Consider the following 13965-nt stretch of genomic DNA (forward strand, 5'->3'; position numbering starts at 1 on the left):
TTGACCTTGTTTGGGTCATTGTTATCAATGCCAATAGCAAATACAAATCTTTTAAATAGCTAATAATAGTTTATACTAGGGCTGCCTTCAATTAAGGATTTTCATAGTTGAATCTGATTCGTTAGATTCTGTCCATACTCGACTAATAGTTGACTATTGTTTTTTTTAAAGACCACCGCTAATGGCGATGCCAAAATAGACGGATCTCATTTGTGACTTTTTCCACCTCAAAGAAAAATAAGCTAAAAACACTTGGTGTCTCTGTGAAAATGATGACGCTGCTGTCCAAAAGCCTCTCACTGTGGGTGATGTGGAATTGGAACCTGTCCGTTTTATTCACTAAAGGCCGCATATGAGTGAGGAAAATGCTCAGTAACAAGGGCCTGTGCGGTGTTAGCTGGCCACTAAGGCCTCTACACCTTCTTGGCCTTTGTTTGCATTCTCGACTCTGCTTGGACCAACCACTTCTGCCCGGCTGGGTGCTGTGTGTGTGGACTCCTGTAACCTGGAGAGCTCAGGGATGAGTCAAAATCCAATATCCAAAAGCTCTTGAGTGTAAGGTGTTAAACCAGACCTGATATGAGCAAAAAAAAATTGGCAAATCTGGAAGAGACGCTGGGCTGTATTGTGTACATGTAGGTATACAGTAGGTATAGTAGTGTATATATATACAGTACCGTATTTTCACAACCATAAGGCGCACTTAAAAGTCTTACATTTTGTCCAAAATGGGTGGGGCGCCTTATAACGCGGAGCGCCGTATGTGTGTGCCGAGTTCCAAAATCTGTAAGTGTTGCTGTGTGACTTTGATGAGCGCTCCGCTCGACTGACTGGGAGTGTCTCCTGCCGACACGCTACTTGTATAGAGGAAAGGTGGATGTGACTGAGGACGCTAAGCACGCCCCAGTAGTTATATAAGTATATTCTATGAAACGGCGCCATCTATCCATCCGGGCAAGGACTACCGTGGTGCAGCAACATCCAGCGGATTATAAGCAAAGCTGGCCATCTTCCGCTCCTACTGCAGTAAAAACATTGCAGACAACTACTAGCCAACTACATCACATGATAGAGAAGGGGACCAGCACGGTAGCGATACACACAACGGGGACATGGTTGCCATGGTAATGGACAGAAACTGCTGCCTGTGGTGATTTAAGAGGAAGACGCTGCCTAAAGAAAAGTTATATAAGTATATATATATATATACACACACACACACACACATACACATACTGTATACACATATATACACATACACACACGCTTTGTGTTATTGGTTGGTGGTTTCAATGTTTCACCTTTTTCCTCATTGTACCTTTTGTTGTATTATCATTTATGCTGTTTTTAAAAAATGTATTTAGTTTCAGCAGCGATGCAATGACAAATGAGCCACAGACCGCAGATGGCCCCCCAAGACACACTTTGGGCACCCCTACTTTTGTGAGTCTTGGTACTACATCAAAATACTTTAGGGTTTTAAATAAATTAAACATCCTGCATTCTTTATTCTATAACAAATCTATTAATTTACACATTAAGCAAATTTGCACTAAATATTGATACCAGCCTGAATTTTACTCAAAGCGGAAACAAAATTACTGGTATCGCACGTCACTACTGCATAGGACACCATACTCAAAATGGCCACTGCCATTAGCAGTGCTAGTGTAGCCGGTCTGTCCTGACACTGGCTAAAAATTAATTCTGCGTTGCGTTTGTTCTTTGATGTGAATGATGACAGCTGCAGTTCTCTTGCCATCCAGAGGGGGCGTTTATTCTCTGTGCACAACACATAAAATGTACAGCAACCTGAATGAGCTTCATGCACGCATCTCCTCTCCTCAGCAGTCCAAGGCGACTGAAACATTTTAAATAAAATATAAAAAAAGAGGGAGCCGACATACCTGTGCACAACACAAAATGTACAGCAACCTGAATGAGCTTCATGCACACGTCTCCTAAAAAAAGAAAACCACATGAAAAACGAACCCCCAAAACTAGCTTAACAGCAGTAACTTTCGTGAGTTGTCCTCAAATGCTGTACATAATACAGAGAGACACATTCAAACATTGTTGCCACCAGACTAACGTACCTCTCCTCAGCAGTCCAGAAAGCGACTGAAGAGGAGCGCGACAGAACGGCAGGAAATGACATCACAGCGACGTCAAAGTTCACATAACAGAAAGAACGCAAATAAAATAAAGACTTCCCATAAAAGATGCTTATAACAACAAATACATACCTGAGAAATGAAAAATGAATTATTGGTGAAATTAAATTCACTGAATTAACATCGGTTACACTAGCTAACAAGAAAATTTGCTATCAAGATAACAGTGCGTGGTTCTTAAAAGAACCGTTGGTTGGGTGACGACATGACGGGAAGACTTTATTTGGAGCTAGTGTACTTGGTGACGGCCTTGGTGCCCTCGGACACGGCGTGCTTAGCAAGCTCACCGGGTAACAGGAGACGCACGGCGGTCTGGATCTCTCTGGACGTGATGGTGGAGCGCTTGTTGTACTGAGCCAGACGGGACGCCTCGGCAGCGATGCGTTCAAAGATATCGTTGACGAACGAGTTCATGATGCTCATAGCTTTGGATGAAATTCCGGTGTCGGGATGCACCTGCTTGAGAACTTTGTACACGTAAATGGCGTAGCTCTCCTTCCTGGGCTTTCTCTTCCTCTTGCCGCCCTTAGGTGTGGTCTTAGAGACCGCTTTCTTGGAGCCTTTCTTAGGCGCTGACTTGGCTGGTTCAGGCATCGTAACGACGGTAAGTAAATCTTCACCGAATAGAAAACGCTTTAATGCGGGAGTCAGTGTTTTTATAAACACCTTCATGCAAATTTCACTGTGCCAGCGCCCTTCTTTCATTGGATAACGCCACATCTTCGCTTGGAAGCTCTCAAACAACTGCAACGTCCCGGACCACGTGATTCCTTTGTTGCAACGTGAAGCACCTTTTCTGCCAACATTTTCTCGCGGCGAAAAACCGAACTTTGAAAGAAATGATTCATTCAACAACCATTGTTTTCATTTTATTTAATGAAGACAATTCTTTTCTTAAAGATAAGTGTTTTTTAAGTCGCACGAACAAAAACTCGCACGTGTGTAACAAGTTCCTTCCAGAGAATACGCAATTACAATCATGTTACCTGTTCCCTTTCTTAATGCAGCTTGGATGGTTTCGGTAGAACTCATTAAATGGTTTTATTTTAGATACAAGACACAACTTTTGATGACAATAAATGGTAGAAGTGTAGAAACGGTATCGGATCGACAAAATTTTACTCAGTATAGGCTCTGAAACCAAATAAATGATATCGCACTTCACTATCAATGAGTCGTTTGCATCAATGACAGCAGAGTTAACGGGATAGCCGATCAGCTGCAAAAGTGGGCGGGCTAGACAGACAATAGGGCACGATGTATTCACTGGCTTTGAGCTGACTAGAAAATAAAGTTCTTGCTGTGCGTACACTTTGAGAAAATGGATGTTATTGAGTGAACACAATGAATATATATATATATATATATATATATATATATATAAAACGTTATATATTATGCAGTATGTGTAATAATTAGACAATAACAATATTCCAAAATATCCTACAAGTGTGGGTAGGACTACACATAGAATCATTCATTACCATTCCAAGTTGACTAAAACAAATCTGGTTATTTTTTCATGACTATAAGGAATAACAGGATTTTTTTAAATATAAAGTATGGATATTTAACTCGAAGTATGGACACAATGCAACATTTTTCCCAATAATGGCATCGTTAATCCATGTGATAAAACTAATCTAAATCACTGACATGTCATGAGTTCATTTCATCACTCAGCGAAACAAATTAGCCTCAGCCTTAAGTTTTGTCCAGTGTCTCATTTATTTACAACAACCTGTTATAAATCAACATTTTATGACATGTCTGTTTTGGGAAACTACAAGAAACGACAAATCTGGTCTTTTGGAGCGTCTGTTATAGCAATTAACGACTGAGCGGTGTGCGCAGGACATGTTCATAAAGCAATGTTTTTGGGATTCTGCTCACTATGGCGGCAAAAACCGCGTAGAACATAATCCCAAATGAAAGGACAGTTATCTAGTCTCCTGGGTTGCGTGTATAGGTCTATGAAAGAGTCCAAGTGTTATCGTTCGCTTACGGGACTAATTGCGAAACCATCAATACCACAACAGATTATCAAAATAAGGAATAGCAGCTCCTCCAGGAATGTGTGTGGTCCTTAAAAGGACCTTTTGGGTGCGTGTTGGTGGAATGATCAAAGTATTTAACCTCCGAAACCGTATAGAGTACGTCCTTGTCTCTTGAGAGCGTAGACCACATCCATGGCGGTAACGGTCTTCCTTTTGGCGTGCTCGGTGTATGTGACGGCGTCACGGATAACGTTCTCCAGGAACACCTTCAGCACACCACGAGTCTCCTCGTAGATTAAGCCAGAGATACGCTTGACTCCGCCACGGCGAGCCAGACGGCGGATAGCTGGCTTGGTAATACCCTGTATGTTATCACGAAGAACTTTACGGTGACGCTTGGCGCCTCCTTTCCCCAAGCCTTTTCCTCCCTTGCCTCTTCCTGACATGTTTACTTCTCGTAGTCAACAACGAAAACCAATAACTACCGCACGCGAACGGCCACTCTTATTACATGAATGCGGACCTGAGAGAGGACAACTGATGCAATCTTGGCTAGGCGTGGCTTCACTAAGAAGCACCTCCCCCTTTCCGTCATTGAACACAATGCTCGTCTTTGTTTTACATCAAATGGATATATAAGAAAGAAATGGAGTTTTAACATAACCATATCGCAATTAAAGTCTGTTTCACTAACATTTCCTGCTCCCACAACATAGAAACCGCCGTGGGTCTGATGTAGTACAGTTGGACACGGCAAGCCACCACCACAATAGTACATAGTTCAGATACTGTGATGAGATGCCGAAGCCCCCGTAAAACAGGCCTAACGAGAACTTGGATTCAGGACGAACTGAAAGAGGAAGGAGTGTCGCTGTAATTACGCTTCCTTGCCAGAAGATGGCGACAAAAGCAACTAAGCTCAACAGCCATGCTAATCTTTTCCAAATTACTTTGACAGCTAGTGATGTGCGATAACACTGAGTAAAATTCGGGCTGAAATCACCGATACAGAAACTTACTATGCAAATGTACCTGATGTGTCTGATAAATTTGAGAATATAATGTATTTCATATCACAGCATAAATAATACAGGACATTAATCTATTAAAAAAATTAACATAAATGTAAATATATTAGTTTTAATCAAATAAATGCATGTAAATAAATTAATAATTTAATAATTAATGTAGTTATTTTGATTATTTATAAACCCTTATTATTGCATTTATTATTTAATTAAATTTGTTATTTAATTATATTTAATTTAGTTATTTATTTTAAAACGGTAGAAAATGGATGAATGGATTTTAAACCCTTAAGTCTATCAAGGTAGCAGGGTGATTTACAATATAGCCAAGCTAATATACAACAACAGAAAAAAACAGAGGACAAACCATATAAAATAAAATGAAAATAAAAAAATGAAAATAATGAAAATAAAAAAAAGAAATAAAACAAAAATAAATTAAGACCTACTGTATGAATGAAAACTTGATTCACTATTCACACAACACTCCGTTTATGATCGGTCAATGTTGCAACAGACAAACGTTTCAGGCAAACATGACCTCAATCGATTGTAGAGCCTGAAGAGCTGGTATCGATATTTCAGTATCCATCCACACATCACTATTACCAGCTGATTTTATAAATATGTTGCATTTTATTTGAAACATATGTGCAATGTGTCAAGTCCCATCAATACTGAATTCATTTTTTTTAAAAAAAGGCCCAAACTTTTCATGCACGCCAAGGTCACTAGATGGCAATATTTTTAGACACGCCACTAGTTTCTCAAGAGCGCGTACAGTAGACACTTTAAGCAAGTCAGTAAAAGTACAACACTGCTGTAGAGAAGTGATGCACACATGAAATGAATCCATGTCTGAGGTCCCGCCTGCCTGATTCGGAATCATTTATCTACTGTTCTGTTTCCTCTATCCGGTGGCACGACCGCTTGGTTTCCTGTCCTGGATCTGTGTTCTGCCCGCTAGGCAAACACACACACACACACACACGCACACATGTGCCTTTACACGACAACTTCCTGTCAAAATGCGGCTTCCCCACACATTGTGGCCTCAAGCCCGGGGGCTCCATGCCGCCATGCTGATCCAGCAAGGGCCCGCATTTGTCAAGACGTCACAAACTGCAGCTGCGTGTGCAACAACACGTGCAATTTGAACCAAAAACACACGATTCCACATAGCTTGTTTGCGGTTTTATGTTGATATTTGTGGTTTGTTTTGTCGGCTGACTCATTCGTCACGGCAGCCGCGCTTGCCGGCTTCCGCCAACTTGCCACTTGAACTTTTCAACATGTTCTGCCTGTCTTTGCTAATCATTTGTTTACACAGAACATTTCTTAATGTCCTCCGTGCTCGGTAAATATTGTTGTGTGATTCTCACTCAAGTGCGTCATACCGACGTGTGCTTGGCCCGCCGTGAGCGTCACACTCCTTATCTGCTTAGGTGTTATCCGTTTGCATACGTGCAATCATCAATTCCATTTCTGTAACATCTTCTTCACTCTTTGCCCTTCTTTTCTATTTTTGATGGGTTTTTTTTCATAATATTTCACCTTTCTTCTCAAATGATCTCTGGAAATTTTCTTTTTGTAATATTTTGGCTTTATTCTCAAAATATTTTGACTTTATTCCCAAAATATTTTGACTTTATTCCTAGAACATTTTTACTTTCTTACCAGAATATTTTTACTTTATTCCCAGAATATATTTACTTTATTCTCTTAATTTGATGACTTTATTCCCAGACTATTTTGACTTTATTCCCGTAATTGTATGATTTTCTTCCCCAAATATTTTGACTTTACTCCCAAAATATTTTGACTTTATTCCCATAATTTTATGACTTTATTCCCAAAATATGTCGACTTTATTCCCAGAATATTTTGCTTTATTACGTAATATTTTTACTTTATTCCCAGAATATTTTTTACTTTATTCTCATAATTTGATGACTTTATTTCCAAAATATTTTGACTTTACTCCCACAATATTTTGACTTTATCCCCAAAATATTTTGACATTATTCCCATAATTCTATGACTTTATTCCCAAAATATTTTGGGGTAAAGTAAAAATATTATGGGATTAAAGTCATAATATTATGGGAATAACGTCAAAATATTCTGGGATTAAAGTCATAACACTGTGGGAAAAAAATCAAAATAATCTGCACCCTAATTTTCCAAAAATGACAACTTTATTCATCATTTTGGTCGTTTTTCATACTATTACAACATCTTTTGTTTTTAATATTTCAACTTTATGCTCCTAAAATGATTGTTTTTCTTCACAATATTCCGACATTATTCTCATAAAATTGCTTTTTTGTCTTCATATTTTGACTTTATTCTTGTAAAATCACTACTGATTTTTCCATTTTTGCTGATGTCTTTTTTTTGGTAGTTGTTAATTTTTTTTTTAATTTCTTGTTTAATTACATTTTTAGAATGTGGAGCGGCCTGCAAATGGCCCCGGGGCTATACTTTGGACACCCCTGCCTTAAAGGGAAGCTAGTTTAGCATGAGAGCACAGCATGATGTTATTCATCTCCTAAGAGCAACGATACAGCACCTAAAAAATAAGGAACATTATTTATTTGTTGCTTTGGAAACATTTGTGTTGGCATGCACCTAAAAATTGTTTGGTGACACCGAATCCAAGCGAGTGCCCCCGAGGGAGACGCTTGGCTTCTCGGCATGCGGCCTCGGGGGAAGTTCTGGGCATGTCAGCAATGCCAGCAGCCATGAGGGCTGCGAACGAGATGTTCCAGTCGAGGAACCTCAGGGGTGTTTCACTAAAACAAATAAGCGATATAAAATAGATCACTTCCTCCTGGCAATTATCAAACTTTTACAATAAAAAGTATAAGCGCTGCAGAAAATAGATGGATGGATGGCAGGGGTGTCCAAACTTTTTCCATCAAGGGCTGCATCCCAGAATCACTTAAGTTCTTACATGAATAGCGATAGCGTGTACTGCCCAAAAAATGAACTCTAATGAGCTATTTTTGTTGTCATTGTTATATTTGTCCAAACAAACGTACCTTTAGTTTTTATCAGGCATTAAAATGAAGAAGAAACTGAAGAAACAAGGGTGCTCTAATCATTTTTTACATGACTGTAACTTTTTCTCCAACCTAATCTAACCTAATTCTCTAACCCATTTTTTAAAAATTAGGTTGGAAAAAAGTTTAGCGGAATATTATGGAAATAAAGCTATAAAATTATGGGAATACAGTAATGATATTATGGGAATAAAGTCAAACTAGTTTGGGAATAAAGTCATAAAAGTATGGGAATAAAGTCAAAATATTATGGGAATAAAGTCATAATACTGTGGGAATAAAGTCAAAATATTATGCAAATAAAGTAATAAAATTATGGGAATAAAGTCAAATATTAAGGGAATAAAGACAAAATATTATGGGAATAAAGTTAAAATATTATTGAAATAAAGTAATAACATTAAGGGAATAAGAGACAAAATATTATGGGAATAAAGTAATCCAATTATGGGAATAAAGTCAAAATATTATGAGAATAAGGTCATAACAAAATGGGAATAAAGTCATAATATTGTGGGAATAAAGTCAAAATATTATGGGAATAAAGTCATAATACTGTGGGAATAAACTCAAAATATTATGTGAATAAAGTAATAAAATTATGAGAATAAAGTCAAACTATTATTAAGACAAAATATTATTGAAATAAAGTAATAATATTATGGGAATAAAGTCCAAAAATTATGGGAATAAAGTAATAAAATTATGGGAATAAAGTCAAAATATTATGAGAATAAGGTCATAACAAAATGGGAATAAAGTCATAATATTGTGGAAATAAAGTAAAAATATTCTGGGAATAAAGTCATAATATTATGAGAATAAATTCATAATAAATGGGAATAAAGTCATAATACTGTGGGAATAAACTCAAAATATTATGTGAATAAAGTAATAAAATTATGAGAATAAAGTCAAACTATTATGGGAATAAAGACAAAATATTATTGAAATAAAGTAATAATATTATGGGAATAAAGTCCAAATATTATGGGAATAAAGTAATAAAATTATGGGAATAAAGTCAAAATATTATGAGAATAAGGTCATAACAAAATGGGAATAAAGTCATAATATTGTGGGAATAAAGTCAAAATATTATGGGAATAAAGTCATAATACTGTGGGAATAAACTCAAAATATTATGTGAATAAAGTAATAAAATTATGAGAATAAAGTCAAACTATTATGGGAATAAAGACAAAATATTATTGAAATAAAGTAATAATATTATGGGAATAAAGTCCAAAAATTATGGGAATAAAGTAATAAAATTTGTCACGGTTCGTTGAAGCTGTCGGCAGGTTGACCCCCAGGGTGCAGAGAGAAGGCGGCAAAGTGCAAAAATAAAAGTAATTTTATTGCACAGGACAGGAACAAACTAAAAGTGACAGAGGAAAAACTCTGTGGGAAAAATAATACAAACAATAAACAGGTAGGTGACAGCACGGAAAAATCAACGATGGAAATGACAACAACAATGAACCAGCGCGGCGCATACGACAGCGCTGGTCTTTTAACTGTTAGTGATTACAATTGACCGCAGCTGTGCGGCCACCAGGCGTGGAGTGGCAGTTCCTTCCACCACCCCGGAAGCATCGCTTGCCAGAATAATGGCGCAGGACAGGAAGTACACGCTCCTGTCCTGCGAAGCGTGACAAAAATTATGGGAATAAAGTCAAAATATTATGAGAATAAGGTCATAACAAAATGGGAATAAAGTCATAATATTGTGGAAATAAAGTCAAAATATTATGGGAATAAAGTCATAATATTATGAGAATAAATTCATAATAAAATGGGAATAAAGTCATAATACTGTGGGAATAAACTCAAAATATTATGTGAATAAATTAATAAAATTATGAGAATAAAGTCAAACTATTATGGGAATAAAGTCAAAATATTATTGAAATAAAGTAATAATATTATGGGAATAAAGACAAAATCTTGTGGGAATAAAGTCATAATAAAATGGGAATAAAGTTATAAAATTATGGCAATAAAGTAATAATATTATGGGAATAAAGTCATAATAAAATGGAAATAAAGTCATAATAAAATGGAAATAAAGTCATAACATTATGGGAATAAAATCAATATTATGGGAAGCATGTGAGCACGTGGAATTACGTGACGTGCCCGTCCATGCTGTTGCTATGTTGGCCCCGCCCCCTTGACCACCGGCCCGTCAAAGGTGTAGTAATAGTTGTGAAGCAGCCTGCTGGCCTTGAAACAGGAGCCTTGCCATAAGACATGCATGCGACTTAATTGCTGCAAGATGTAACCTGGCCTGCAGCCCACCGTGGCCCACAAATACTCTCACAAACTTCTTCTTTTTTTTTTTTAAGTGTTACTAAAAAACAAAAGGGGGGGGGGGGGGGGGGCACAGGAAAAAGCAGCCTCAAGAACTTCGCAAACTCTTGTTTGTTTGCTGGCAACAGACAAAAGTCTTCATGGAGAACGTTCATCAAACCAAATCAAAATTGGAGCAATTCCAAATATATAGAATATACTGTAATAGAATAGAATATATACGCTGGCTTTGCTTGAGGCGTTTAAAGACCACTACACAATGGATCAAAGATGATATGAATGCAAACATGCTCCACTGATCTGCATTTGGCCTCATCACGTGTTCCTAAACACACATGATGAGAAGAACTGCAGCCGTCACAGAAAGACACGCTTTAGAGCGGTGCTTCTCAAACAGTGGGGTGGGACCCCCCCCAGAGGGAGCGTGGTGAGGTGTTGGGGGGGTTGTGGTAATCCATCATTTATGGCTATTAATCAGTTCCAGACCTGACTGTGATAAGTGAATTTCTACAAAGTAGGATTCCTTATTTATAAATGGAATATTTTCATAGTTAGACCATAGAAAACCTGTTTGCCACCTTCTAAATACGCTTTTTAAGGTTATTAGAGCCCTCTAAACATGAAATAACACCCCTACATTCACCTTTACACTGCTATTACCCAATATAGTAGACATAATAAGAGAAAAGAAGACACACGAAGCAAGGAAAACCTGTTTACAACCTTCTAAACACGCTTTTCAACATTATTGGAGCCCTCTAGACATGGAATACCAACCCTATAGTGGAACATTTTGTGCCACAAAGCCCAAGCGTACAGGTCGTATCGCTTTCGACTGTCATGTCCAGCGTATGTTGCTCTGCTGCCGCCTGTCTGCTGTCTGTTTCAGTGCAGCTAGACAGCAGAGCAGCGCCAGTTATTCCTTACCTGTTACCTGTTACCTGTTACCTACTGCCATTCCCGCTCCTCGGGTGGCGCCTAACTGGTCATACCTTTACCTGTTGTTTCCTGCGTGCTTATCCCGCAGTTGTGTCGCTAATGCTACGGTTAGTTCTGCATTGTTTTGTATTGCAGCTCCCTAAGCTTTCTTCTTACGTTTTGTCCTGCCTTAGTTTTTGGGCTGTGTTTTTCGTTTTCTTCTGGCCATATGCCCTGAGACTTTTTGCTACCCTTTTTGTGTTATTGTGTGTATTTTTTATTTATTGCCTCTGGTAATAAATCTTTTTATTTACCACTCGCTGTGTGTTCACTCTGCATCGTGAAATCCAGAACTCAGCCTGGCCGAAATCGTGACATCGACAGTCACATGACACACTCTCAGCCTCAATCAGTAGGTCCGGGGGTGTCCAAACTTTTTCCAGCGAGGGCCACATAGTGAAAAATGAAGAGATATGCTATGTGGTTATATATAGTAAAAAAACAACAAACAAACCTCCATATCAGCTTTGTGATATACAGTGTAGGTGAAAATGATAATTTTATGTATCTATTATTTAAATTTTGACTTTATTCCCTTAATATTTTTTTATACTTCAATCGTTGCGCTTTTTTTCCCCCATTTTTGCTGGGTTTGTTTTTGTAAATTTTCCAAATATTTCAACTTTCATCTTAAATAATCTTTAAAAATTTCCTTTTCGCAATATTATGACTTCATTCAAATACCATTCAAAATTTTGTGTTTCTCACAATATTACGACTTTATACATATTTTTTCGTTAATATTTGAGCTTTATGCTACTAAAATGTATTATTTTTCCTCATAATAATACAAATGTACTCTTGTAAAATTGCTAATTTTTACCATGTTTTTCTCTCAGTATTTTGAATTTCTTCATAAAATTACGGCTGTTTTTTCATTTCGTTACTTTAATTTTCCAGCTATTTCAACTTTCTTCTTGTAAATTTCCTTCTCATATTTATGACTTTATCCCCGTAATATTTTGACTTTTTTTTTTGGTAATTTTCTAACTTTTTCCGCAACCACATTTTCCGAAAACGACACCTTTATTTTGTTTTGTTTCTCATTATATTGCAACTTCATACATATTTTGTCTTGAAAATTTCAACTCTATGCTCCTAAAATTACAGTTATTTTTTCCTCATAATAATACATGCTTATTCTTGTAAAATGTGCTTTTTTTTTCGTGAGAATACCACTTTTTTCCTCTTAATATTTTGACTTTATTTTCATAACATTACGGCTTTTTTTCCATTTTATTTGATTATTTTAATGTTCCAAATATTTCAACTTTCTTCTTGTAAATTTTTTTCTCATATTTATGACTTTATTCCCCCCAAATTTGGATTTTATTCTTGTCATATTATAACTTTTCCCACCACCTAGTTTTCCAAAAATTACAACTTTATTTGTTGTTTTGTTTGTTTCTCATAATATTACACCTTTTTCTTGTTAGTTTTTGTCTTAATATTTTGACTTTATTGTTGTAAAATGACAGTTGCTGTACTTTTCTTAAATTTTATTTCATTATTTTAATTTTCCAAATATTTCAACTATCTTGTTCTCATATTTATGATCCCCAAATATTTTGATTTTATTCTTGTCATATTATTACTTTTCCTGCAATCTAATTTTCTAAAAATTACGTTATTTGTTATTTTGTTACATTGTTTTTCAAAAAATTGCAACTTAAAAAAAAACTGTCTTATTTTCTTTAATATTTTAACGATATGCTACTAAAATTATGTTTTTTAATATTGTTCTTGTAAAATGCTAACTTTTTCTTGTTAGTTTACATCTTTTTTCTCTTCATGTTTTGACTTTATTCTTGTAAAATTAGTGCTGATTTTTTGCCTGTTGTTGTTTTTTTAGAGAAACAATATTTTTAGAATGTGTCGCGGGCAAATAAAAAAAAAAAAAAAACATCCGCGGGACACAAACGGGTGTGTTGCCCTTTGGACACCGCTGGTATAATGTCACGTCAGGCTCCAGGGTCACATACTGTAAATGAGCATAAGTATTGGGACATCTACACCTACACCCTGGATGTGAAAATGGGAGAATACGCAAGATGTTGCAGTGGGAAGGTGAGAGGTTGGACGTGGGAGAGCGTCTGTGCTCGAGACTTCATTCATGTTTGAAGAGGTTGCATCTCAAACACAAGCAGACTGAAAACATGCACATTTGGCAGGATTAGCACTATAAATGCCAATTTAATAATACTCACTGTCATGTTCATTCCAATTCTATGTTTTACAGACAGACCAGTGATCTTTGCAGGGGGGCTGGATGGGAAAGCGTCGTCCAAAGCCCAGAGATGTTTATTTCTGCATGTCATTTAGTGCACAATGCTTTCCAAACAATGTCGTCATCAAACTATTTACAGCAGGGGTCACCAAGGTTTGTCCTTGTGAGAGCTACTTGTAC

At 36.8% G+C, this 13965-nt stretch overlaps 2 protein-coding genes across 2 annotated transcripts; both read right to left on the minus strand.

Moving 5' to 3' along the window:
- Positions 1-1673: 1673 nt before the first annotated feature.
- LOC129169780 (histone H2B-like) lies at positions 1674-2768 on the minus strand. The gene is made up of 2 exons (XM_054756518.1): positions 1908-2768; positions 1674-1782 (listed from the first exon to the last, which is right to left on the minus strand). Exon 1 carries the CDS (start codon positions 2766-2768, stop codon positions 2394-2396), a length of 375 nt encoding a protein of 124 aa, XP_054612493.1. The 3' UTR covers positions 1674-1782; positions 1908-2393.
- A 1129-nt stretch (positions 2769-3897) lies between these two features.
- On the minus strand, positions 3898-4631 carry LOC129169782 (histone H4). Its single transcript, XM_054756521.1, has one exon. It carries the CDS (start codon positions 4615-4617, stop codon positions 4306-4308), a length of 312 nt encoding a protein of 103 aa, XP_054612496.1. The 5' UTR covers positions 4618-4631; the 3' UTR covers positions 3898-4305.
- Positions 4632-13965: the final 9334 nt, after the last annotated feature.

This window comes from Dunckerocampus dactyliophorus, chromosome 17, assembly GCF_027744805.1.
Source record: "Dunckerocampus dactyliophorus isolate RoL2022-P2 chromosome 17, RoL_Ddac_1.1, whole genome shotgun sequence".
NCBI lineage: Eukaryota > Metazoa > Chordata > Actinopteri > Syngnathiformes > Syngnathidae > Dunckerocampus > Dunckerocampus dactyliophorus.

What these genes read in the sequence shown, in the direction of transcription:
- LOC129169780 (XM_054756518.1), bottom strand. Translation starts at nt 2,768, where the DNA reads ATGCCTGAACCAGCCAAGTCAGCGCCTAAGAAAGGCTCCAAGAAAGCG.
- LOC129169782 (XM_054756521.1), bottom strand. Translation starts at nt 4,617, where the DNA reads ATGTCAGGAAGAGGCAAGGGAGGAAAAGGCTTGGGGAAAGGAGGCGCC.